The sequence below is a fragment of the Podarcis melisellensis genome (genome assembly GCF_964234715.1).
Source record: "Podarcis melisellensis genome assembly, chromosome: 11".
Classification (NCBI taxonomy): Eukaryota; Metazoa; Chordata; class Lepidosauria; order Squamata; family Lacertidae; genus Podarcis; species Podarcis melisellensis.
The window spans coordinates 27721793-27748930 of NC_138543.1; the positions used below are offsets into that span (position 1 = coordinate 27721793).

The 27138-nt window shown below is 38.0% G+C and overlaps 1 protein-coding gene across 7 annotated transcripts in view; it reads left to right on the forward strand.

Moving 5' to 3' along the window:
* ARB2A (ARB2 cotranscriptional regulator A) overlaps window positions 1-27138 on the forward strand; it is a 206324-nt gene that overhangs the window by 67539 nt on the left and 111647 nt on the right. For all 7 annotated transcript variants that reach the window (XM_081930198.1, XM_081930197.1, XM_081930199.1 and 4 more), the window contains one exon: window positions 10299-10517. In XM_081930198.1, coding sequence (XP_081786324.1) covers window positions 10299-10517 — 219 coding nt within the window. The remainder of the gene's footprint in view (window positions 1-10298; window positions 10518-27138) is intronic.

Sequence of the window (27138 nt, forward strand, 5' to 3'; positions counted from 1 at the left end):
TGATGATACATACCATATCAAATGTGGGGCTGTGGTTTGGGGAAAACAGCCTTGTGGGCCAAATTTTAACCCCGTATCAGGCTGGCTGTTCCCTTGCACTAGACAGCAAATAAATTGTGTTGCCGTTGTTACCAATCTCAGGACTGGCGCAGTTCTGTTTTGATTCCTATCCTTAACTTTTATTCAAACGCCTCTATAATTGAGTGGTTTTATATGTTGGAAACCATTTTGGGATTACTGGTATGACAAAGTGTGATCTGTAGAACTAAGAAACAACAGGCAAACAAATAATATATCTTTCAGAAGAAAGGGGAAGAAGGTATTTGGACTCTCTGATTGATTCATACAAACCACCAGAAAGTGTAAAGTTATCAGACCTTTCTAGCCATGCAAACTATAGGGGCATAACAATGCCCCCAGTTGGATGACTCTCCTTAAATTGATAGGTTACTTACGAGATGGAGGACATCAGAATGGTAAACTGAAATTATTTCAAAAACCTCAGTAAGATCACAGGCACTAGAAACCTGAAAATGCACAAAATTCAAACAGGTTTCCTTTCCCCCTCAGAGTATTTGTCCATTTGCAGGCGAAATGAGGCAATCCTAAAGCACTGGTTTCTATATAAATAAGTGATTCTCTAAATATGCTAAAGTTTCTAAATTAAAAGAAAATATAAGGCCAAAACACTGGATTGAGGATTGAGCCTGGTCAGCAGTTTCCATGAGTCATGGAATGTTGAATATCAGTCAGAAGAGGAAAAAATAGGGTGGGGAATCAGCCAAACTGACTCTATAATGGTTGACTGGAACCCTGAACAAGAACAGTTCTGCTGCTAGGAAATGAGGATACAGTGCTGTAGCTGCCAGTTCCACTTGCCCTATCAAATAATGTACTCAGGTGGCTGAGTGCTAAAAAGAAGCCACTGGAAAACAATCAGCATGCTCAGTGGACTCCAAGAGCCACAGAAAGCTAAGTGGACAAAAGCAAAGGAAAACCAGGAGGGAAGGGAGAAGGCAAATTTTTTGTACCTACCCCTTACAGCTTAGCTAGCTGTAACCCTCAGCAGCGCTACTGCTGTTAGGGGTTGAGGATACACTGTAGGTTCCACTTATAATACCTTCCCACTCTGCTCTTGCACAGCAAAGTCCTTCCTACACATCATCCTCTCTTTTCTTCACCTCCTGGAGTCCCATCCCTTTCTCTTCATTTTCTATTAGTTAGCATATGATAAACTTTTAGAATCTATTTCTGCCCCAAGACAGCTTTTGGTACTCTCCTGGAGAGCAGACATATATATACTTCTTCTGGCTTGAGCATATGCTTCTTTGTAACTTCTTTCCAATGAAGCACCTTTATTTATTTGCAAAATGTAGCTGCCGAGATATTGGTTAGTGCCAAGCATTTGGAGCACATTACAGCTATGTTTTACCGGTTGCACTGGTTTCCAATGACTCGCAACGAGAAGGTGGAAAATGAGGCGGAATGGCTGGCACAGCAGTAAGTTAAACTGCAAACCACGCCCCCTCCAAGCCGCCCGGTTGGGCGCTTACCTGTGGGCGTGGTGCGCCAGCCAGGTGAGTGGGGCAGGGGCGTAACGCCCCCCTGCATGACGCAGAAATTGCGTCCCACCCACAACACCTCCCCTCTTGGATGAGGAGAGGCTTTCTGGATATTGGGACTGGGTTACTTTAAGCTCTACATCTACCCATATCAAAGTGCCTGCACCTTAAGATCATTCTCAGGAGCCCTGGAACAGGTAGTAGCTCCTCAGCTGTAGAATTTAATCCCATGTGGTTACACAGGTGCCTTTCCTTTATATATTCATGTGTCTTTAAAGATACTTCCTCTTCGCTTTGGTTTTTAATAGCTGTATGATGGACTGTTCTGGTTTTGTTGTTGTTGTTTAGTTGTTTAGTCATGTCCGACTCTTCGTGACCCCATGGACCAGAGCACGCCAGGCACTCCTGTCTTCCACTGCCTCCCGCAGTTTTAGTTTGACTATATTTTGTTTCCCTAGTGCTGATTTTAGTAATGTTTTTGTGATTAAATTTATTTTATTTCATTTCACTTTTAAATTGTGATTGCTCAGTATGATAAATCGTAAACCACTTTTTAGGCTCTTTGCTTAAAATGCAGTCTAATTTTTTTTTTAAAATAATACTTAGAATGGCACCCCATTTTTGAAACCCTGTAAGGTAGGCAAATACCACTATTCTAGTTCAGATGGTAGCCTGTGACTGAGTGAAAATAGCTGGCCTAAGGTTACCTGTTGAATTCATGGTAGAAAAGATATTCAAACTGGGAGCTTTCTGATTTGTAACACAGTCTTGTAATCATTACTCACACCAGTTCTTGATAGAATGTGTGACCTTGTGGGTATAATCATGAATGGTTTCCTCCTTATTTGAACTCATGTGAGATAATATAAAGTTACATAACTTTGCACAAACGATATCTTGAAATTATTGGTGTAAACACTGTTATGCACCACAGTCTACAGAGTTTGAATTGACTCATTATGATAGGTAGACTTGTTCAAATGTTACACTGGACGTAGGTACATACTGTTTCTATACATGTAAATTCATACACTTGTTAATTTCCACAACTGAGCTACTGTGTACATAATTTGTATACTTGTTGAGTGTAACATGTGAACACTCCTATGGTTTATTTTTTCCCCAGCAGCAATTCCCATGCTGTTCCAAAGGGTCCCCAGCCCTCTGGAACATTTTTTTTTGGAGGCATATGGGCTGTGGGGAGAGGGAAAATAAATGAAAGATACCTTCTTCCCCATTCCATCAGTAGGATTCCTCCTCTGAAAGAGAAGGTTTCTGTAGACAGAAGGAGTCCTTCCATTTCTGGAAGGCACAGTTTGCATCCAATCCATTGAATACACCATATTTTGTATTATTTCTTAAAAACATACTATTTTTGCTCTTCATTAAAAAAAACAAATGTGTTTTCTGCCATTTATGTTTGCTGTAAAACCCTTGTCGTCATAGCATTGCTTCAGTCCTGGTGCCTTGCAAAGTTATGCTAGCACAGCGTTTTCTGGATCCCATCCTCAGTGCATGCTTGTTGGGAAAGTAAATGTATGGAGTACAATACCTTTTAATTTTCCATCAAATGAAGTCACACTCCCCCCCCAAAAAATAATTAGCGTCTGAAAAATTATTAATGTAACATCTTTATTATTGTAATAGCATATTTATTTAGAATATTTTTAGCCCTCTTTCAGCTGGAAATATGTCCCAGAGCAGGGACATGGGTGGCGCTGTGCTCTAAACCACAGAGCCTAGGGCTTGCCGATCAGAAGGTCAGTGGTTCGAATCCCCGCCACAGGGTGAGCTCCCGTTGTTTAGTCCCTGCTCCTGCCAACCTAGCAGTTCGAAAGCATGTCAAAGTGCAAGTAGATAAATAGGTACCGCTCCGGCGGGGAGGTAAACAGCGTTTCCGTGCACTGCTGTGGTTCGCCAGAAGCTGCTTAGTCATGTTGGCCACATGACTCAGAAGCTGTCTGCGGACAAACACCGGCTCCCTCAGCCAGTAAAGCGAGATGAGCACCTCAACCCTGGACTTAATGGTCAGGGGTCCCTTTACCTTTACGTCCCAGAGCAGCCTACAAAGATCAGAAATATGTTTTGAACATTAACACTGGTTCAAAATATATAAGAAACATCCTTTGGTTTTTGTTTTGTCCAGTGTGCACTCTTAGCATCTCTTTTAGAGTAATATAACTTAGCTCAGCTCTTTAATTCTGGAGAATTTAGTTTACTAATTACAACTTGAAAGTGTTATATCACACTCCGTTCTTATTGGGCTGGAACCATACTAGGCCCTTTGCAAATCCTGCAGATGTTCCTGCTAAAAGAAGGGAGGGAGGAGATTTTTGTCTAATTTCCTATCCTCCTGCATTCCCCAGTGCCGTTTCCCTTACTGTTCCACAGGGTCCACCAACTCTCCGTAGCAGATTTTTTTGGGAGAACACAGGGAAGGAAGAATCAGTGATTGCTTCTTCCCTTCCGCCTAAGAAAGCACCCTTGTAAGTCTAGGTTCATGACATTGACTCTGCTGAAAAAATTGTTGTATGAGAATAAACAAAATCAACAGTTAATATCTAGATACGTTTATAATGTTTCTAAAATCTAGATAGTTGCAACATTATTACATAATAGTATTTCCAAGTAACACACACTGCATGTTTCTTTTATAGTTGCACTGCTCAAACAATCTAAATCTCCCAGGCGATAAGAAGGGGCTAAGGATGAGGGCACTCTCTGCTCCCATCACCATTGCCTTCCATGAGTTGAAGGAATGACGTCTGCAGCAAAGAAGACTTTTCTATTCAAATTGTCACCCCACACAGTTTAGAACCATGGAAAATCAGGGTTCTCAAACACAAAGGGAGCCTTCACAGGTAGAAAATACTTCCTACTGTAGAGGTTACTCCTCTAACTCATGGAGGGCTATGGAGACACCAACTGGAGTTGCAGTAAGCACTCTCAGCCTCAGCTCTCATATCATGCAAGGGTTTTAAAATGCCTGAATAATAGTTCTAGACATTTATTTACTATTTAAGGCATTTATATATCACTTAATCTAAGTGGTTAGAACACGAGCAGGAAGCCTTTCCAGAATTAAAATAAAGTTATCAGGAGAGGCATTAAGAGGTTTTTATTCTTACACTTTTTGCAGCCATTAAAAGTTAGTAACACAGCAGGTGATCATATGGGTAAGTGTAAATATTCTGAAATAAATAGCAGTTGGTGACCTGGAATGTCAGGGCTCTAGACAAGGGTGTGTGTTTGTCAATATATCCTACATGTTTTACAGACTCCTCAGGGAACAGGGGAAGATACAATTTCACCTTTTCTGTGCCAAAACATTTTAATTATATCTTCTTCCAAGTACAGCGGTTCAGTAACCAAGGAGCTGACATTGATGCATGTGTTGATAAAGCTGCAAACATTCAAAATGAGATTAACAAAGATTTTGAGGAAAGGGTGACAGCTAATTTTGCACAGTATTCTGCATCTAATTCAGGTCAGTGTAATCATAGAATATTTTATAACTCTTGTGTCATCCAGAAGGACTTTTATGATGCTTTGTGTTAATGAACATTTGTGTGTATGAAGAATATAGTTCAAAACGTATTTTTCATACAAATAAGAGCTTTTTATTACATTTCAATAGGTCGTAGCTATAAAAGGAAAAGCAGGATTTGATGATGATGATCAAAGTAGCTATTTTTTTCCTAATATGCCTGAAAATGTAGGGAAAATTTATAAGAAACTTAATCAAGAGCATGTAGTTTTATGTTGCTTGTTTTCTACCAAATATTTTTCAAATAAATCTATATTATATGTAAAGAATAAAAATACAGGTTTTAATGTTGTATTTAGACCTTTTGAGCACATTTCAGAGTATTTCAGTTCTATTCTGCTCTTTATTTGAAAGCAGCTGACACTCTTCTTTCACTTTTCTTTTTGTTTGTGAAATTTTCTTTCTTTTTTTTATCCACTCACTTCTCCATCTGCTTTCACTTTTGTTTGCTTGGGCCGTCTCTCATCCCAACTTGATAATGAGGAATGTGGTGTGACCCTGACCTCTATCAGCCCATGCATGACCTTCTGACTCCCCTACCTAACCTTTGACCTTTTCTTTGACAGCTTGATTAATTACCCTGTGTTATGATTTATGAGTAAGTGCTATGTAAAAATAATAGACAACAGGTGGTCCTCTAAAAACTTTTTGTGGCATGTTTTCTTTTCCTGCCTAACTTGATGAGCTATTTTAAGTTGGAAACTTGGTTGAACAATGTGTGTTTGGCAGTAATACAGCATTTTTACACATTTGGACACAGCAGTGGAATTCAGGAGCCTGAGAGATGAGGTGTAACTGGGATGAAAATATTACAAAGTGTTAGCAGGGTGCAGTTGCCAAAATGCACATTGGGTGGAAATACAAAAAGGAGTCAACTGACATTTCAGGCGTTTCAGTCTCAGGTCACGTCTTGAGAAAATTGCTCAAATAATGGAGGGGGCATTTTTCAAGCTGAGCTGCATCTCCAACAGCTATGTTTACTTTTACGCTTCACTAGTGACTTCTGATTGGTTGTCATGACCTCATCCTACTGTTGCACCTAGGATGTTGCAACAGTGACACATAGGTACTTTTCTTATGAAAAAGATGGGAAATAAACAGAACATACATCTTTCAAAAAGATGAATGGCCATTCTTATGTCCATTTTAAACATGCATAAATCTAAGTTACAGATCTTAGCTCTTTGGGTTGCTTTTCCTGAGGATTAACTTTGATCTTGCTTCAAATGTTGTAAATGGGTTTCTTTTTTTAAAAAAAGAATCAAATTGATAAAGCTCAAGAAAATGATCTGCTACAGATTCTTACTTACAGGCCAGAAAGATAGTTGCATAGGTCAAGGGATTCCACTCTAGCCTCTGACCTCTCTGGTCACATATGGCATCCCATTCTGTTGAATTAATATGCAGGACTGAATGCTTTCAGCTCATTATTCATTTTCCAGACGTAAGAGGTTTGTAGAATTCCAGAATGTATCTCAAATACTTGTTATTGCTATTGACTATCCTATTACTGGCTAATATGCTAAAACTAATGTGCTATATTAGTTTTATGTATATACAGAGAGTGTGGGGCATTTTATAGAGACTTCTTAAACAGGATGTGACCATTATATTTTGCTACCTAACACACTTGTGGCATTTTCTGTGACATTTGATACAAAGCATTCTTCGGATTCTGTGTAGTTGCTAACAGTTGTCTATCTAAGCTTGCTTTTACTTCATCTTATCATCTGAAAGTCAAGTAAGCTCATATATAAAATTGAAAATAAGCTTTCTGAAATAGCTGTTTGGAATGGCTTCGTAATTTACACCACCCTAATGCCATAGACTTTGGAGAGATATCAGATAATATCCTTGTGGTATATGTTCTGCCCGATAGATTTTAGAACTGATGTTGGATACTATCAAATTGGGTATCTAGCAAATAGCTTTGTTTTCCTGCATCTGTCCTGAAAACATCTATCACAACAATTGGTGCTAATTGGTCTGTGCACATGGACTTGAAGATTACTGAATACTGTATTCTGTCTCAAATATAGTATATTGCAGTTGATTGGTGCCAATATTTCTAACAATCTGCAAAGCATATTTGTATTGGGAGAAGGGAGAGAGATTTATCTAATAAGGTTAGAAAAAGCAGTATTGGCAATTATCTTTGAAAATGTTACTTAATTTAGAAAATATGGCTTTCCAAATATAGACATAATTAAAAGGCTGCTTTTAAAAATGAAAGTAATATTAAGAAGTTAACCTATGGGTTTGTTTAATTTTTGAAGGCATTTTCTTACATCTAATTGGGCCACCTGGACTAGAAACAAGGCTAGTAGCTACTGATCAGTTGATACTGTTCTGAACAGTCATTTAAATATGAAGGGGGTGTGCGTGCTTCTGCCTAAACTGAGGTCATAGAGTAGTATTTGCTCACTTTCCCTAAAAGGTACGTTACAGGTTGTATGCCCTTTTTATAAAACCAAAGCTTTGTCTTACTACTTGCCACAGCATATTTTAAATCTTTACCTAAACATAGGTTGATGTCAACTTTGCTTTAAGTCATTCAAGCCAGTGGTAATGTCCAGAACTTATTTGGGCTTTGACGTTGATAATTTGGTAATAGAACAATTTTATTTTACATATTAAAATTGAATAACTCCCTTTACAAGTCTGCTATTCAAAAATCATGCAGATTGAAATATAAATATTAAAGACCCCAGTGAAATCTTTTTTAAAAACCCAACCCTGCATTGTTTGCAGGAGTGAAGAGGAAACAAAGGTCATACTATGGTTAAAGACATAGATTAACTTCTGATAGGTTGAGTTGATAACAATTTAGCAAAACTGATAGAGGTTAAATTCTGCTGTGGTTATATATGCTATGTTGCATTTCTACATCCTTTTATCTGAGCAAGTATTGTATATTACACCTAATCCTCTTTCCTATGCCTATTTTTCTTCATATAGTTCAGGCTGAAGTGGCTGAGGACAAAAGATGGAAAAGAATATGACTTTATATCAACTTCCTTACAAGCAAAGCAACATTTATAATGGGTTTTTAGAAAGAAACCATGAAGTGTATGATAGAATTTCCAGGCTAATTTATTGTTACTCTAACAAATATGGTATTTGAAAAAGTTTTAAAGAGCTACTGAGGGTTGGTTTGTGCTGTTTAAAACCTAATTGATAAAAATCCTTTAATTGATTTATGTTGCTGTGATTTTTGAAATGGATTCATTTTTCATCTGTTGATGTGTCTTTGAAAAATTGACATTATGTCCTCATAAAATTGGACAAATGAGTCATGTAATTTTCAGTTACATAATCAATAACTTAGACAAATTTTACTTCTCTGGTGATTTATGTGTGTCTGTTTTTGTGAGCAACAAAACGTGGATACAGTTTCAGTTACACATGTAAAATCATAACAAATACATGAATTTTACATCTTGCATTGTAGTGAAAGTAAGAAAGAATCAATACGCAGAACATCTGCTCAGAATAAACAGGTCAGGAACATGGACAGCGAACTAAAGCACTGAGCTCTGCAGGGCACCGTTTCTGAATGGTTATAAAAAGTTAACCAGTTTTTTCTCTGCATGTTGTTTAAAATAGTATGAAAGGTGCTTTGTTTAGTTAGTGTTATTTCATTAGTAGTTTTGAATTAGTCCCTGAAGGCAGGAATCTGTTTTTCAGAATATTACACATTTGGATCCTAAGTTCATTTTCATACATATCTGAATTGAATCATCTTATACTCTAGTACAATTTATACTTTATACATGATCACTCCATTCCAGAGAATAAGGTACGTGTGAATGAATAGGTTCACTCTGAAGAGAGAGCTGAGGGGGAAAAGATGACAGGAGATCACTTACTCATGGTACAGCATCTAGGAGGCAATTTTCTCTTTGGCCTGTGGTGACCTTTTTGCCATGTTCCCTTATACCATAGACAGTGAACTGAATGCCTCTATTTCACCCTGCTTAACAGAGTGCAACAGTGTTCTTTAACTTTAGTTTTGGTGGGAGGAGAAGGTATAGCAGAAATTTGAGAAGGGCGTGAAAAGTTGTACAGGCACAAGGAAGAGGAGTAAGAACGTTCTTCAAATGTGATTTTAATAACTAGTCGAGTGTGTCCAACTGTAGAAAATCACCAAGTGACAATCTGTCTACCTGACAGTTACTACAATGCATTACAAGATTTTTGAATAGCTACATAGATTAGAATAAAGCAACACCAAATAAAGTATCCTTTGTTAACTTTGATCATCTATATAGGTAGTCTTTCATCTGCTCACTTGGTCTGTTAGGCAGAAGTTATTTGTTGGATTAACTAGGTTAAAATGAGTTTTACTTCAATACCTGGAACTTGTTTAGTAAACTATAAATAAGATTTTCAAAATAATCTTGAAGATAGATCCACAAATTATGTGTTGTTATTTTTCTTTTGTTTCCTTTCTCCTCCTTTTGCATGGGTATTTCAGTATTTTGTTTAACCTACACAAAATGCACCATGCTTTCATATATTCTTCATTAGTAAACATTTTCTGAGAAAAATAAAATGCTACTTTTTCCTAAAGTCTGTGAAGATGATACATCATATAATTCCAATAAAATTGTTCAGGTCTAAACTGGTAACTAATTCATTGATTTCTTAGCAACATCAAATAATCACAGTTTATATTGATTCATTGTTACTGAGCTATCAGTTTGTCAATTATCTGCTATGGGACAAAAGTGTTTAATAGTTTAGGCTGTAATCCTATACACAGTTTGACTGCTTAAATCCCTTTGAAATCATTCTGATTTTAAAAAAAACTAACTGCACATAAGATTGGAGCATAAATCTGCCTGAATAGTTTTTAAAAGAGGCAATGTTGGTAAAAGTAAAAGTTTCTGTCAATGAAGCATTAACTATATATGCTAGTGACCATGTTCTATAATCACTTTTTTATTTTAAAAAGTCTACTTTCTGAAGAATTGCATACAATATTGAAAAGTTACTAAAAGGCAAATAAGTGAACATAAATGTAGACTAAATAAATTCACATAGAAACACAAAATGAATGAAACAGTTCTATCCTTTGTCAACTTTATGAAAATATTTTAAATATACATTCAAGACAATAAAATAAAATGTAAACCATTTCAAAGGCAAAATCTATATGTATTCTTTTTCTTCTTCCTCTGACATAGGAAGGCTATGGAGTAATAGTACTGAATCCGAATGAGAACTATATTGAGATTGAAAAGACAAAAGCCCAAGTACAGCTGTCTCCTGATAGCTCAGATGAACCTGCAGAAAAGAGAGAGAGAAAAGATAAAATCCAAAAAGATACAAAGAAGCGACGGGACTTCTATGAGAAATATCGGAATCCACAAAAAGAAAAGGAAACAGTGCAATTGTATATTAGAGTAAGTTGCTCTATTTTGTTTTATGTTAACACTGATTAATAGAAAAATGTTTTAATTTCACATACATAATTGCACTCTAAAAATGTGGTTTTTCTTCATTTATATAACTAGCAAGTACTAAAAGTAAAACTGTCTTCTTTCTATTGTTATTTTCATTTGCATTCAATGTGAAAGTGTGGGGGGTGGGGGTGGAAATAGTACTTAATTTCAAAGAGAAACTTCAAATAAAGCCCTAGGGAACATAATATGCATTCCAGAGACAAGGACTGATTTGAAAAGTAATTTATGAAATGTTTTTTGAGTAGATGTGTGTATAAGATCTGTCTTTCAGAAACACTCTTTAAATACAGTTTAGGCAACATGTTTTACAGATGGTGACTGTTTGCAGCATTATGCTGTTATATTTTTGAGAAGCAAGAATATTAAATGATAGTCTAATACTTTAACATATTGCCTGATAAATTAATAATATAGTGAGCAAAATTCTGATGTTGATATTGTATGGTTGTAGCATTACCATATAATGTAACATTTCTGTATGAGTACGCACCCACTGTATTTCAGCTAAACTTCTGAAGGAAGATAAAGGGAGACAGTTATTAATAAATACCTTAATAAATATTTAAGCCAAAATAGTTCAAGAACAGTGCAGTGAGGAAATTCTGCCCCTTGCTCTTTTCTTTTCTTAGCCAGTGAACCTTTGCACTTTGTAATACTAGCAGCATGGGATCGTTATAACAGTGCTACCCAAGGATTTCTAATTCTGCAGGGGGCACAAACAATATTATTTGCACTTTGACATATTCTGCTTCATATACATATGATGCATTATACATTCGAGACATATTCATACAATTTTCAAAGCTCTTTTTATAGAAGTTTGCATTGTTATTCAAGAATAAAATATGTCATAAATGCTCCAGTGTCATTAGAATGTTCTGCCTAGGATACCTAGGATGATTGAACAGTGAAAACCCAGGGGGGATAGGAATGTTTTGCAATTTTTTTGCATGTTCCTTATGATGATGGTTAATGTTACTCTAGATGACTTCAGTGTATAAAACAAATACAGTTTACCTAATAAGTTTAACTTTAGATGCTAAAATGAAAGAAATAGGAACCAATTGCATGTCTATATGAATGAATGAGGAACAGGAAAGAATGAGGAAAATAATAGCTTTATTTTAATGAGCAACTGAAAAGTGTTGGCTTTTCCATATTACTTCCTTATATGATGTGCACTAGATTACTCATTAGTCTGCTCCACTTTAAGAGAAGCACCTCCTCTTTTAAGGTAAGAGAACCTTGGTGATGTACAGGGTGTTGTACAGCTGCCCAGATTTAAGACCCTTTCCTGTGTTTCTCTTTGGGTTTGGGTAGTTAGGCTGAGAACAGGACCTGAGTCACAGTGCTGTATCATTAAGTGTGAATTGCTTTCATTCCGATGTTTGGTGAGAATGCCACTGCATGAAGTATTACATTGTTCTTTTTTGCCTGCCAATTCAGGTCACCTATTAGAATACAGCTTAGAGCCAAAGATTTTACTGCACAAGCAGAACACACCTCAGAATTCAAATATATCTCCACAACTAAAGCATCACCAGAGGGGCCACATCCCTTGGTGACCTGCTTGGGGGGGCTGCAGAGGGGAGAAATTCATGACATTTGCAGTCCTTGAAGTCTCAATTCTACCCAGGTTGAATTCCTTGAGAACACACTAAAAGTCAAACTAAATAGGCAGACTTCATAGCACGGATGTTTCAAAATTACTTTTATTTACTTCATGCATTGTTTATCAAAATGACTAAGAGGACTTCTCTATGAGAAGACCAATCCTTTTGTTTCTTGTTTGCTAGCGTATGAATTAAGATTGGACCATTATAGATAGTGAACTTATATTATTGAAAGTTGACATTGCCACACCATTGCTCTTCTGTATATCTGTATGTACAGTGATAATATTTTTATTTCTCACTTTTTCACAGTGGTCTTTTTGTTTTCCTTTGTTTTGCAAATTTACCTATTAAATTCCACATTACTGTGTGTTTAGGCATCTGATGAACAGTCAAATTAAGGTAGATCTACATGACTTACATTAGAAGGTGCTGTTTTCCAGTCTTGTAGTACTAGGCTCTGAGAAAGGTTTGTAGTATGCTCAGCAGACTTTAAAAAAAATACAGTTTGTGCTAATTCCTACTAGGAGAACACTGGTTGACTACTCCCATAAACCCATAAGGGATGTCACCAAAACACAGTGGAGTTATACCCAAAGACAGGCAGACGGGCAGACCAATACTATTTAATAATTAAACACACACACACACAACATAGCTGCAGAAAGTAGAGAAGACAATACTCCTATGCAAGAGAAAATCTTGTTTTACTAAATGCATTACCACTTCCAAATACACTACTGAAGAGCAGTTAAATACTATCTGCATAATAGTCTATACTGATTGTGTTCTGGGTTTGTTTTTTAAGTAATTTATTCAGAAAAGCTTGAATATGTTAGCTTTATAACTTCGTTATTTTAATTATTACTCTCTCTTTTGTAACTAATATATACTTAAATATCTGTGAATGGCCCAGTTTTCCATTATTCAAGAATTCTACACAAACCTCTATGGTAATCCATATTTACAACCATAAGCTACAACAGAACGGAGGTCTCTGCTAAGTCTTTTTCTATGAGACGAATATAAATAGAAATGACTAACTAGCAGATTATGCGTACCTTCTGAAGCTTTAAGAGTACAGCTTGAAAGATCAAAGTGCTTATTGTTTCAAGCTGTAAATTTTTTAACTATGAAATAATGTACTTGCCAATGTATGTTACAGCTTGTTAAGGGGATTGATTTGGTCTGGGTAATAAACTTCATCTCACACAATATGGCAGGAAAGCTTACTTACTGTGTTTTCTTATAAGACAATTTTTTGTTCCTAAAAACATCTGCCAACTGTGTTCAGTAGTCAAAAGAAAAATGTCATGTTTCATAGGATTATATTTCGTTCAAATCTAAGGAAGAACTCAGTGGAAATTTGAATCAAATACAACATTCCATACAAAAGAAAATGTTTCACATGAGATTATTTAATTAAGGCATTGTACATTACCTAATAATATGAAAGTATCTTTTTAAGGAGTCAAATAGCTGAACGCACAGTATATACTTTCATGCCTTTAAAATATATTTCTCCTGTGTTTATGGACACATTATTTCATTCAGACCACCAGAGGCTGCTGCTGTTCATACTGGCAAATGTTTATTCTGGAAACATAGCTCCCAAGCCAATAATCTCTAAGCATATTCATTGCTGAACTTAAGTAAAAAAAACTTTGGGATGCAAACTTAGATTAGCCTGAGAGCTTGAACTCATCTAGTAGAATGTTTACTTTGAAGAGCTGCCCCTCTACATTTTATTCCAAACTTTTTGAAACTCCCCTCAATTTCAGAAAATGTCATGATGCATTGTAGGGGGCTACTATTCAAGAAAAACCAGCTTTGCTTCTTTAGATCCTGGCTGTTATATTTCAGCATAGATTGTATGGAACTTACAGAGACAATTTTTCTTCCATCTGAATGGTATTTGATAAACCTTAAATATAACATTAAGGCACAAATGATGCATGCATGCATATTTCCCAGTTGTATAACTAAAATTTTATATAATATATAAAAATTATATAAATTTTATATAATAATTTTATATAGTATAATTTTATTTTGCATCTGTGAAATTGCAACAATCATTTAACCTAAGTCTGCTCCTTTTAAATATATTTGATTGCAACTTATCTTTTTATAAATTCTTCAGTGGATTGTGTAAAAGTTCTCTTCATTGGCAATTCATGCAAAATAAGAATCAATATGAGATAAAAGTATGGAAATCAGCATATAATGTTGGGAAATGTGCTGCAAGCAACCTTTGTCATAACCCTTTAGAACAAACACAGCATTGATGCAATTTGTTATTTAAATTTTTTTTGAATGTATGTTCATTTATGAAAAAATATAATTCTAGGATCTAGAATATAACTTATTTTGATTAGGGGTGGGTGGCATGGGAACAGGGGTGAGAAAAGTCCCCTCCCCCATTTGTTTATCAGTAGCTTAGTTGCAAGCTTGATCAGTAGTAATAACAGTAGCAAAGTGAATGGCCTTTTGCCATGTATCCAGATGAATGAAATACCTATGTGCTAGTACTGTATAAAACTTTTTAAATAGGAGAAAAGGATGAGAGAGAGCAGCTTTCTTAACAGAAGGTGACAACAGGAGGAATGGCAGCAGGAAAGCTCTGCAAGAAGAACACAGCATTTTTGCTCATTGTGCTATTAAGCTTGCGTTATACTGTTTAATATGGTCCTCTCCTTCCTCTTGGAATATACATAGTCTCATATTTTCTTTGAGAGACCAAGTTGTCATAGAAAAATATTGACTAGTCTCTAAGTACTTCTGTAAATTCTTCACATACCCTTTCCCATTCCCCCAATATTTTTAGGAGGTGATTTTTAGTGGAGTGACCATAGCTCAGCGGGAGGCAAATGCTTTATATACAGAAGGTCCCCAAACTCCAGTATCTTAAGTTAAAAGGATTTGGTAGCAAGTGAGGCAAAAGCCTCTGCCTGGAATTCTGGAGAGCTGCTGGCACTTTGAGTAGGTAATATTGGTCTGCCCTGAAATAAGACAGTTGATTATTATGTAGCCCTATACACAATTGGGACCAGGTACCTAAAACAGTGCCTCTTTGGGGCCCAGACACAAAGGAGTCATGGTGAGGGGCACAGACAACAAATCAATACCAGGAGATAAGAGTTGGATTCACATTGGTCACAAGATGGAAAGGTTTGGCCCAGGCATTGGGCATGTATACAGTGATCAACAAGCCCACTTGCTGGTGGATCAGGAATTGGGGGTAACCAAATTTATGGCACAAATAACATCTGGAAAATTCTTCTGGTCACTATTAGGGGTTGCAGGGCCCCTTCAGCCCCTGAATGGGCATCTGAACAGAAGCGCTGCCCTCCAAGATCCCTTAGGAGGACCCCACTTTGGAGCACAGGGGCAGCACCTAGCCAGCTCCCCTAAGGATCCAGCCCAATGCCTCTTCCACTTTATAACTGTGGCAATTGCGATGAGGTAGGCAAAATCTACAGGTGTAGCCCAATTTGTCAGCAGGGAACACCTTCTATGCAAGCTAGGTTGTCAACCCACTTTCAGAACAGTCCTGGAAACCCGTAAAAGAGGGAGGGTTGGAAGGAAAGTTCAGCAAGAACTGTGATGCTTATGACACTGCAGCTCACCCTTTTAAACCCTTCAGAGCGGACCTAAGTAGGTCCACTCTAAAGCTACGTCCGATGGGAGCCTGCTGATTGGCTTCCAGTGTCTTGCAAGATCTCTCATCAGTACAGCCACACAGGGCAGGAAACTGCCTCCAAACCCAGAAAAGGCAGTGTTGGGCTACACGTCGCTCCCTGCACCAGGTAAGGGGGAATGGAATTTCTTTTACATACCCAACCATCACTGGATTCTGCAATAGAGGGTATCCTGCCGATAGCAGGAGGTGCATTCTGCATGATGTCAGAATTGGTCCTTTTGAGTGGTAGCTCTTACGCTTTGAAAATTTCTCCAATTACATATCAGGCAGTTACCTTCTTTGTCTTTTTGGCCCCTGTTGAAGATGTTCCTCTTTCAACCACGTTTTCCTAAAATCTTTATCCAAGGTGGTATCTGGATTGGATTGGATTGGATTGGATTTGTTGTTGTTGAATTGCTGTATGCAGTGGTGTTTTTAAACTGTTTTTATATTTATAATTGCTTTTTAAAGAATTACTTAGATATATGCAGTTGTTTTTACTGTTTTTATATATGTAACTGCTTTGTGTATGTTATATTGTAAATTGCTTACGGAGGCCCCATAAATGAAATTAATCATCATCATCTTGGGATAAGTCTTACGGAACTCCTTTGACTTAATTCTGATGAGACGTACATAGAATTCAAGTTCAAAATAAGCAGCATGAGTACATTATTGTGATAATGTATGCGAAATACAGAGGCAGCCCATGTGGATTCCTCCATATATTGTTGAACTACAACTCCTATCACCTCTGACCATTGATACTGATTATGTTTGCTGGGTCGAATAACAGTTGTAGTCCAGCATCATCAGAGGGCCGTAGGTTCCCCAACCCTGCTTTAGATGGAATGAAAGAGGAATATTTGCAACCTGTGGTTAATACAGTGGTACCTCAGGTTAAGTACTTACCGTATTTTTCGCCCTATAGGACGCACTTTTTCCCCTCCAAAAATGAAGGGGAAATGTGTGTGCATCCTGTTGGGCAAATGCAGGCTTTTGCTGAAGCCTGGAGAGCGAGAGGGGTCGGTGCGCACCGACCCCTCTCGCTCTCCAGGCTTCGCGCAGCTCTCCACAAGCCGTGGGAGCACGTGCCGGGCTCCCGCGGCTTGCGGAGAGTTGCCTACATGCTAAAGCCTGGGCACGCTCTCCCACAGCTTGCGGAGAGTTGCCTGTTCTGGGGGCTGGGGTCGGGGGAAACTTGGGCTCCCCCCCCCCCGTGCCTGGGGGGGAAATAATTTTTTCCCCTTTATTTCCCCCCAAAAAAACTAGGTGTGCCTTATGGGACGGTGCGTCCTATATGGTGAAAAATATGGTAATTCGTTCCGGAGGTCCGTTCTTAACCTGAAACTGTTCTTAACCTGAAGCACCACTTTACCTAATGGGGCTCCTGCTGTCGCCGCGCCGCCAGAACACGATTTCTGTTCTCATCCTGAAGCAAAGTTCTTAACCTGGAGCACTATTTCTGGGTGAGCGGAGTCTGTAACCTGAAGCTTATGTAACCTGAAGCGTGTGTAACCTGAGGTACCACTGTATGCTGATTATAAATTACTTGTGGCTTCAATCACAAATGTTTTCCTCAGCTCCTAGATATTAGGTTTATCTGATCATTTTTTTAAAAAGTGCTTGTGCAATGCCATTTTTCAAAACAACAGCTTTTATGCACTGATAAGCTGAATTTATTTGAAATCCATACAGTGGTACCTCAGGTTACAGACACTTCAGGTTACAGACTCTGCTAACCCAGAAATAGTACCTCGGGTTAAGAACTTTGCTTCAGGATGAGAACAAAAATCGCACAGCAGCAGTGGGAGGCCCCATTAGCTAAAGTGGTACCTCAGATTAAGAACAGTTTCAGGTTAAGAACGAACCTCCGGAATGAATTAAGTTCTTAACCCGAGGTATCACTGTATGCACAAGAGTGGCAGTTCTGAAAAATGTTAATTCATAACTGCATTCTGTTATACTGCTTCAGGTAGCATCATGTGATAGGGAATAAAATAGGCTAGGAATTGGTTCTGAATAGTGCAGCAAGAAGTTTTTTAGAATGTTAGTCCTGGCAGGGTTAGGAATGCAATTTGCACTCTGCTTTAGGCAACAAAATGTCTTGGGCCAACACTGGCCATCACACAATCTTTCTGATTTATAGTGGATAGTCTCTGTGTCTCATGTCCATAGAAGCTACCAGTACAGTGGTTTACAGATGAGGAACTATTAGGTATTAGTTATTAAAAGTTGTTTCCTCAAAATAGGTAGAAAAATATGCCAAACATATTTTCCCAAATACAGTTTCCCCCTACAAAGTCCAGTTATTTACAAAGATTATAAATGGCTGGATAAAATTTCAGGGTTGTGGATCCCTTTGTGGATCCCAACCAATGTACCTAATAAGATTTACTGCAACAAATCTACAAAAACAAATTTGATTGATTTAAGTTTTTTCCAAAGAAGACTTGTTGGTCACATTTTGTCTACCAGCTTTTGTAAAGAAGGGTGATTAGGAAGGACTCTGCTTCATAAATATAGGTAGCAGAGATACATGAATTCAATTTTGATAATTCTATAGCTGTTCACTCTTTACTACTAAATAACCCATCTTCATCTATGGATGAGTCACCTGCTGACAACTTTTATTCTGTAATCTCTGATAAATATTATTATTATTGAATTACTTAAACAATCTTTATGGCTTTTATTCCATGGAGAGCTCTGAAGGCAAAGGTGACAAATCAGTCTAGAAATGACAGGAGATCCTGCTATACAGAGTTTCTTATTTCTCGGTTATTTGTCTATATCTGACTACATTTTAAGCCAGCTTGCAGATATTTACTTTTTCGTACATGCTTTGAGGCCTTTTCTTCGTTTTTGAAACAGCATTCCTTTTTAAGTGCAAGGAACAATACTCCACAGAGTCATGAAATCTCTCAGGGAAACTTTTAATCCTATTTTTCCTGTTTTCATTTAAATTGGCCACTTAAATAGTTGTTCGCAATGACTGCATCACTTTAGTTGACCCTCATCATACAGCTTTTTGAAGCTTCTCTGACAGAAGTGGTAATGAAGTTTGTTTTCATTTAAAACAATCTAATTGAGATTCAATTCATTATATTTCCCCAAGGACTACTAAAAGAACAAGAATTACAGCAATTATATGCTAAACCAAAGCACTGTGGTGGCAGAAGTTTTATCATTGGATATTGTAATGTTCCTTGTGTCACTGGGTCAGCTAGGCAGGGACAACAAATATTATTGGCACAATTTCATATACATAAATAATTCTGCTAGCTAAGTATCTGTCTGATGTTTTCTTAAGAATTTGTGTATATATGCTTGGCTAAAATACCCAAACTTTTTTTTAAAAAAAAATATGTTAACCCTCAAATAGCTTTGGATTCTGGTGCTTCTACACCAGGGGTCAGCAAACTTTTCCAACAGGGAACCGGTCCACTGTCCCTCAGATCTTGTGGGGGGCTGAATTATATTTTTTTTGGGGGGGAATGAACAAATTCCTATGCCCCACAAATAACCCAGAGATGCTTTTTAAATAAAAGCATACATTCTACTCATGTAAAAACACACTGATTCCCGGACCGTCCATAGGCCGGATTTGAAGGTGATTGGACTGGATCCGACCCCCGGGCCTTAGTTTGCCTACCCATGTTCTACACACTTCTTCATTCACTCAGAGTAGTGCTAAATGCATTAATAATGCTCCATGTCTCAAAAGGGTCAATGGGGGTCTCTTTTTTAAAACCAACCAACAACCTTGCCATGCTGTTCCTTGGCATAAACACACCACTGTAATGGACACTGCAGGGTTTACTTTCCTTAATCCAAACTGAAATGCATTTTCTTTAGTCAAGTAAGCGTTATAGTATTGTGGAAATATTTATTCTATTGAGCTTCCCCAATAGAGGGCACTGCTGGGAATGAAATTACTGCATAACCTAATCAAGATTCTAGTTTAAATACAAGAATGAAAATAACCTGCTTTGAATATTTTGAATGGTTTTGTAACTTGTATTTTAAATGTATCAAACAGGCTGTTCAGAAAGAGTGAAATGCTTTTGTACTCAGATCTTGTTTCAGTGTAAGTGGCAATGGTTTTCAAGTTGATCATCTGAATAATGATAATTTAAACACCGGAGATGGAGGGTTTGTTTCCAGAGAAGAGACTAGAGTTTTCACTCTTTCTGTGATATCACATCAATAATTCTATTTAGTATTCCATTAAAAAAAAATCCTAGTTTTCAGTATACGTATTCAGCCACTGTTACATTTTATACAAGTTAATAAAGCACTATTCCAAGTAAATAGCTGCAGCTATTAAATTCTTTTAGAAGTCATCATTAAACATAAATTATTTATGTTGTTAAGCTCCATATATACATGTAGATCCCAGTTTCTGAGTACAATGCATTCTTGGTAAATAAGGTGAGTGTTAACATAACGAGCTAATTATTTCCATTATTTCCTAGGGGAACATTTCTAATCCATGCTTTCTTCCTCCATGCTTTCTGCCTGAAACTGCTGGAGCCAATCAGCAAAAGCCAAACAAAGGAAAAATTGGTCTGTCCAGTCTCTCCTGCTCCCTGATTTGTCCAGTTTTCCTAGGATAGACATTAAACTAGTCATCCTATAATTCCCAGGATTTCCCCCTGGATTTTTTTTTTTAAAAAACAATCGGTCTTACATTGGCTACTTTCCAGTCCTGAGGTATAGAAGCTGATATTAGGGACAAGGTCTCCCCCCTTTTTTTTTAAGAAGAAGAAAAGCAACTTCACATTTGAGTTCTTTGATAACTCTCAAGTGGGTGCCATCTGGACCCAGCAATTTGTTACTTTTTATTTTGTCTATGAACCCTAAAACTTCATCTCTTATCACTACTGTTTCCCTCAGTTCTTCAAGTACATCTCCTACAAAAGTTTGTTCAGGCAATGGGATCTGTCCTATATCTTCCATTGTGGAGACAGAGAATCCATTCAGCTTCTCTGCAATCGTTGCAACCTTCATGCCAGGCAAGGAATTCGCTTTGCAACCTGTATGCCCCTCACACACCCATCTGTCTGTGCCATCTGCCACTGGAGAAGTATCAGTGACACAAGAAGGATAGCTTGTACTGAGTTACGTCTGGAAGTGTTGACTTTTGGGCGAATTTTTTGGGGGAAAGCTCAACAACGTTTGTGTCCAAAATTTCACTTTTTGAAATATGGCGACCCTACTATCTCCAACAGGGAGATAGTAATACATGTGACAGACAGTGCAAAGCAATGAGACCATCCCTGCTGGCATTCTAAACAGGTTCACCAGCTGGTGAACTTGCTTGATTAGATGTCCTCTAGAAAGGTATGTGGAAAACATTTCAACATATTTTTTCCAAAACACTGCAAAATATCATTCCGAAAATATCAAGCATAGTTGGAACTAGGCATAATTTCCTGCTGGCATCCTGGGGTCATTGGGTTGGGCTCGGGCTCCTCCCATGCTGACAAAGGCAGAAGAAAAATCTCGTTAGGACATGGGTAGCTCCTGATTGGACAAAGCAGTCTTCTCTGCTACAGATACTGTTTTGCCTACTTCTATCAGGCTAATTTCCTTATCCCCCCCCCCAATACTGATCTTTCTCTGCTTTTTCTTACTCCTTCACTATATCTGTTTATTATATCTTTTTATTAAGAAACTGCTCCTGGGCTCCCTTCCTTTACAATGGCTGTCTCCCACCCTTTCTCAATCATACTCCCCTTTCCCTGTTTGAACTTTGAGCCTTTGCCCCCTTAAAAAACTCTATTGACTTCAACCGTTCTCTTCAGTATTTATCTCTGGCAGGGACTACTAGGAAGCAAGTTACGAGTCGGATTGCTTGCATGCCCCCTCCTTCCTTTGAATTTTGCACACTCTTCTCTCCCCAAAAAACTTCTTCACCTCAAAGCTAGTGCTACCCCTCCTTTCTCATTTCTGGTCGCAGGCAGGCACTTCTGGGACTCAACTCAGCAAGGAATTTCTTGGTGAATTTTTGCAGCTTGCCTGACCCAGCAAGGGATTACTGGGCAATTTTTTTGCTGCTGGTCTGCCACAGTCTGTGGCCTCCCAGCTAGACCAAAGCAGCCTGCTTCCTGCTCCCTCTCACTGTGCTTGGAGCACTGGTGAACATTATTAAAGGAGTGTGGATCTCCTCCCTGCACAAATGTTGGTGGAGCAGCAGATCCCTATGCCAGCAGCCCCTGCGGCAATGACAATAGCCCACAAGGCCAAACAGAAGAAAAACACTAGTGGAAGTGGCAAGGCAGAAGGCGGCTAGACGAAAGAAGGTGGAGAATAGGCGAGAGCACACACACACACAAGCACATTCAGTTGAGTGCCTTCAGAATCCTTAAATTCAATTTAGTACCGGCTATGCCAAACACACACTATCTCTTTGCAACCCCCAAAAGAGAAAATTAGTATGCAGATGACACAACCTTGATGGCAGAAAGTGAGGAGGAATTAAAGAACCTTTTAATGGGGGTGAAAGAGGAGAGCACAAAATATGGTTTGAAGCTCAACATCAAAAAAACGAAGATCATGGCCACGGGTTCATCACCTCCTGTCAAATAGAAGGGGAAGAAATGGAGGCAGTAAGAGATTTTACTTTCTTGAGCTCCATGATCACTGCAGATAGTGACAGCAGCCACAAAATTAAAAGACACCTGCTTTTGGGGAGAAAAGCAATGACAAACCTAGACAGCATCTTAAAAAGCAGAAACATCACCTTGCCAACAAAGGTCCGTATAGTAAAAGCTATGGTTTTCTCAGTAGTGATGTATGGAAGTGAGAGCTGGACTGTAAAGAAGGCTGATCGCCGAAGAATTGATGCTTTTGAATTATGGTGCTGGAGGAGACTCTTGAGAGTCCCATGGACTGCAAGAAGATCAAACCTATCCATTCTTAAGGAAATCAGCCCTGAGTGCTCACTGGAAGGACAGATCCTGAAGCTGAGGCTTCAATATTTTGGCCACCTCATGAGAACAGAAGACTCCCTGGAAAAGACCCTGATGTTGGGAAAGATTGAGGGCACAAAGGAGAAGGGGACGTCAGAGGACGAGATGGTTAGACAGTGTTCTCGAAGCTACCAGCATGAGTTTGACAAAACTGCGGGAGGCAGTGGAAGACAGGAGTGCCTGGCGTGCTCTGGTCCATGGGGTCACGAAGAGTCAGACACTACTAAATGACTAAATTACTAAACAACAACAACAACAACAACAAGGCTTAAATGTAGGATTGTATCAAGAGAAAAACCTGCAGCTTATAGAAGCTGCCTTTCTCATCTCCCCTCCAAGCAGAAACCTCTTTTTGGGGTCAAGGGTGTGCTGAATGAAGAGGACTCAAGGAGAGCAAGGTTTCTCCAATATCAAATGGAGGCCCCTTCCATGAGTTATTGGGGTTCCCCCTTTCTTCCTCAACCATCTGCAATACAACACTCTCAATTTTATTCTTGCCACCTAAAATTTGTTTTTACTCAATTTTGTTGCAGCAGCTCCACTCTTTGGGACAGTTTAGGATGCTGCAAATGTTAATGTTGCATTCATAGCCTCTATGAAAAATCCACCTACATTAAGTTTCCTTTCAGCACAGATTTACTTGCATATTCCTAAGAAGGTGGTACAACACAGAATGACAGAGTCCTCAGACTTGTCCAAATTACTCTGTCTGATTTTCATCAAAAGTATGGTGTGTTAATCCCTCCCTTCCTTGAATGCTATGGTCCTGATCTTGACCTCTTCCCTAGCTTTCATAGCTGCAATTTTTAAAAAATGTATAATAAGCTGAATGATTTTTCAAAACAGATATACTTTAAACTTAAATAACTGAAAACATGAAAGAATGCATGGAATATCCTTTTAGTTGCTTTTAGTAGGTAGTTCCTCTCTCACACCCATCCACCCACTCCAGCTATGCATGGCTTGTGCTGGTTAGGATTTGCTCCCAATCTTCCAGCTAGGTCAACCAAAAAAATTAAGATATGATAGAGGGTCAGTAGAAGAAATTCATATCAAAACATCTACTCACCATGTCATTATGACAACCGGCTGTAACAAATGTGCTTCTGTTTTAACTTATGACGATTAATTGCTTTAAGTAATTTAATCTGACAGTGGCAGGATGTTGAAAGACTTGTGAAGATGTCATAAAAGCGACCTTTCTGCCCATGTGCAACCAAAAGCCATTTTTAACAAGGAGTCTCAGAAAGAGTGCAACTTCTTTTGTACTTTGTTAATTAGTTATTGATTTGAAACAATGCACTACAAAATATTGTCAGATTAGCTAGGCGCCAACAAGGTCACAGTGTGACAGTCTAGTCATGATAATCTTTGAGTGTATGAGTTGTTGTTTTTTGTGAATCCTTTTGTTCTTCTATCCTGAGAGCTAAATTGTCTCATTATGAGGCTTATACTCCTGGTAGAATATTATGCAGCCTAGAGGCCTGTATTTTAAATGCATACGTTTTGTAATCTAAAGAAAATCATACCATGTTAAAGTTATTATATGTCACTTTATTAGTGGTCTTTAGTTTTCTGTGTTAGTCATTCTTCTGTTGCACTTCATGTGGAATATGAACAGAAGTGACAGTGAATTGTGGGGCAGTGTGGAATCCAAAAATGAAAATAGCTGACCAATATATAGTCAAAATGTTTTTATACACAGCTATTTAGAATCCATTGTTTCTTGTAGAAGGATAAAGATGAAATGGGAAATTGTGGTAATTGGAGACCTATGTGTTTTAATTGCTGCACACTGTGAAATGGAGGAGGGAAGGGGCTTTGAATGCAAGCAAAAGGTTCCTGCATATTGTGGCTTATTAAAATGAGGTATGATTGTGACATTTAAATTGGGAATTTCGTAGCGCTTGCTTCTTGCTTGTTTCCTCAGTGTAGCGGGTGTGTAATATCATAGGACTAGTTGTTCTCCTTAGCGGACTCCACCTCTTAGAACCTTCCTTTGGGAGAACTGTCCATTTATTCCTACTCTCTGCTTCCTGTTCTTTAATTAATAACCCATAGGAGGATTTCTTTTCTTATTCCAAGACTGCTTAGTTTACTCAGAGGTTTGTGGTGAGGAACCTTATTTAAAGTTCTTTGAAAGTCTAAGGACACCATCTTGACTGGACCATCCCTATATGTATACTTTTTGACACTCTTAAAGAACTCTAAAAAGTTGGTGAGATGGGATATTTCTTTTGGAAGCCATGCAGGTTCTGCTTCCTCAGGACTTGTTCTCCTGTGTGCTCAGTACTGTAATCCTATTTTTCATAATGTGTTCCACCAGTTCTCCCAGAACAGTTGTTAAACTAACCAGTCTATAATTTACGAGTTCATCTCTGTATCCTTCCTTTTTTAAAAATAAAAAATAGTGTTATGTTTTCTACTTTCCAATCCTTTGTTATGGAGACTGATCTTAGGGACAAGACAAGTTACATATTTTTGTTAGAAGACTGGCAATCTCACATTTGAGTTACCAGTATTTAAGAACTCTCAAGTGGATGCCACCTGGATGCCACCCTATGATTTCTTTGTTTTTAAAACAATTTGTCAACAAGGGCTTGAACTTTGTCTCTTGACACCACTATTTGCCTCAGTTCCTCAGACTCTCTTTCTGAGAAAGCTAGTTCACAGGGATCTTCTGCTGTGAAGACAGAGGTAAAGAATTAATCAAGCTTCTATGCAACCTCTTTTTTCCTCCTTTAGCACACCTTTGCCTACCTTGTGGCCCAAAGGTCCAATGGCCAGTTTCCTGTTTTTAATGTATTTAAATAATTTTTGTTGGTCTTAATATTGTAACAATGTGCTCATTGAGGCCTTTTTTGCATTCCTTCTTGTCTCTGCCATTTGGGGAGAGGCATGTGCCCTGGGAGAGGTTTCTTTCAGCCCCATAAGCAACATCCCGACTGTAAGTGAGGTGGGCATGGAAGAAGAAGCATTTTTTTCTGAAGTGGAATGAGCCAAAATGTGCTGTAGAGGAAACAGATTTTATTACTTTATATTGCTGTATATCATAATTCAATTCCATTTCATGCAAAGTTACTCTATTACTGTTTGACAGTGTTTATATATAACCTATTGCAACATTATGTGCAATGTGTTGGCATGTAGTGACATTTGGGAAGAATATACACTTAGAACAATTTTTAATGAGTAGGAAGGTTTTATGTAAAATAAAACCTGCTTAGTTTCTAAAATTATCCTAGGGTGACCTTTAGCATATGGTTTGGTAATAAAAGATGTGTGTTGAGCATTAACCTTTGCTTCACCTATCCTCTGCCAAAGTCCTTTGAAATTTCCAAAAGTTAGAATGCTGAAATAATTTTTTGTTCCCTGGATCATAAATAGACCCAAGGAAGTCTTGACGCTCAGTTCTTCAATAATTATAAGTACATTGTGCTTCCATTCTACAGTATTATTTACAAAGAGGACAACTGGCTCCTTATAGCATTCATTACTTTACCACAGAGATGGGCAACTTTTTCAACTGTGTGGGCTCATTTGAAATACATTATGAAGATAACAGCTGGCCTGCATATTGAATATCATATAATTCACATAGGGTGGTTTTTTTGTGCTTTTGCAAGCATGATGGAAACTACATTTGAAGTGCAATCTCATGCATGTTTACTCAGAAGTAAGTGTTTAATACCAGTTCTTCCCTAATAAGTGAACTTCGGCTGTATTTCACTTTAAAAATAATATTTTTGTTTATAATGGTAGTTTGACAACGCTGACAAAATCTACCTCATACATGATTACCTGCATTCAGCTAAAGCTTTATGCACTCTGGCAGTAAGTATCATGTACCGTCATCTTGACACACGTTCTACCTGCTGAAAAACTTGAGTCAAGACTGTTTGTACGTTAAAGTTACTGATCCAGTCATCACAGTATTATTATTTATATAATGCCATCAGTATGCACAAGAGTACAAGAGGGCAAATGCCTGGTCTGAGGAGCTCACAATCATATTGTTAAGGAAAATTCTGGGTTGAGAGACTACTCAACAGCCCAGCTCATTGGGGTAAAAGTCCCCCGTGGGTCCATGAGGTCAGTAAAAGAAGGAAAATCCAGCCAAGCAATTTGGAGCAAAACACCAGTCAGTAGACTTAGATTCTTTATTGTTGTGCAACAGGTTCAACAGCAGCGAGTGAACCCTGAGCATGGGGTGACATTGACTTTCAAAACTTTCCCATCAAATCCCAGAATACAGTTTGCACAGCATCATAAATGCATCATTGTTACAT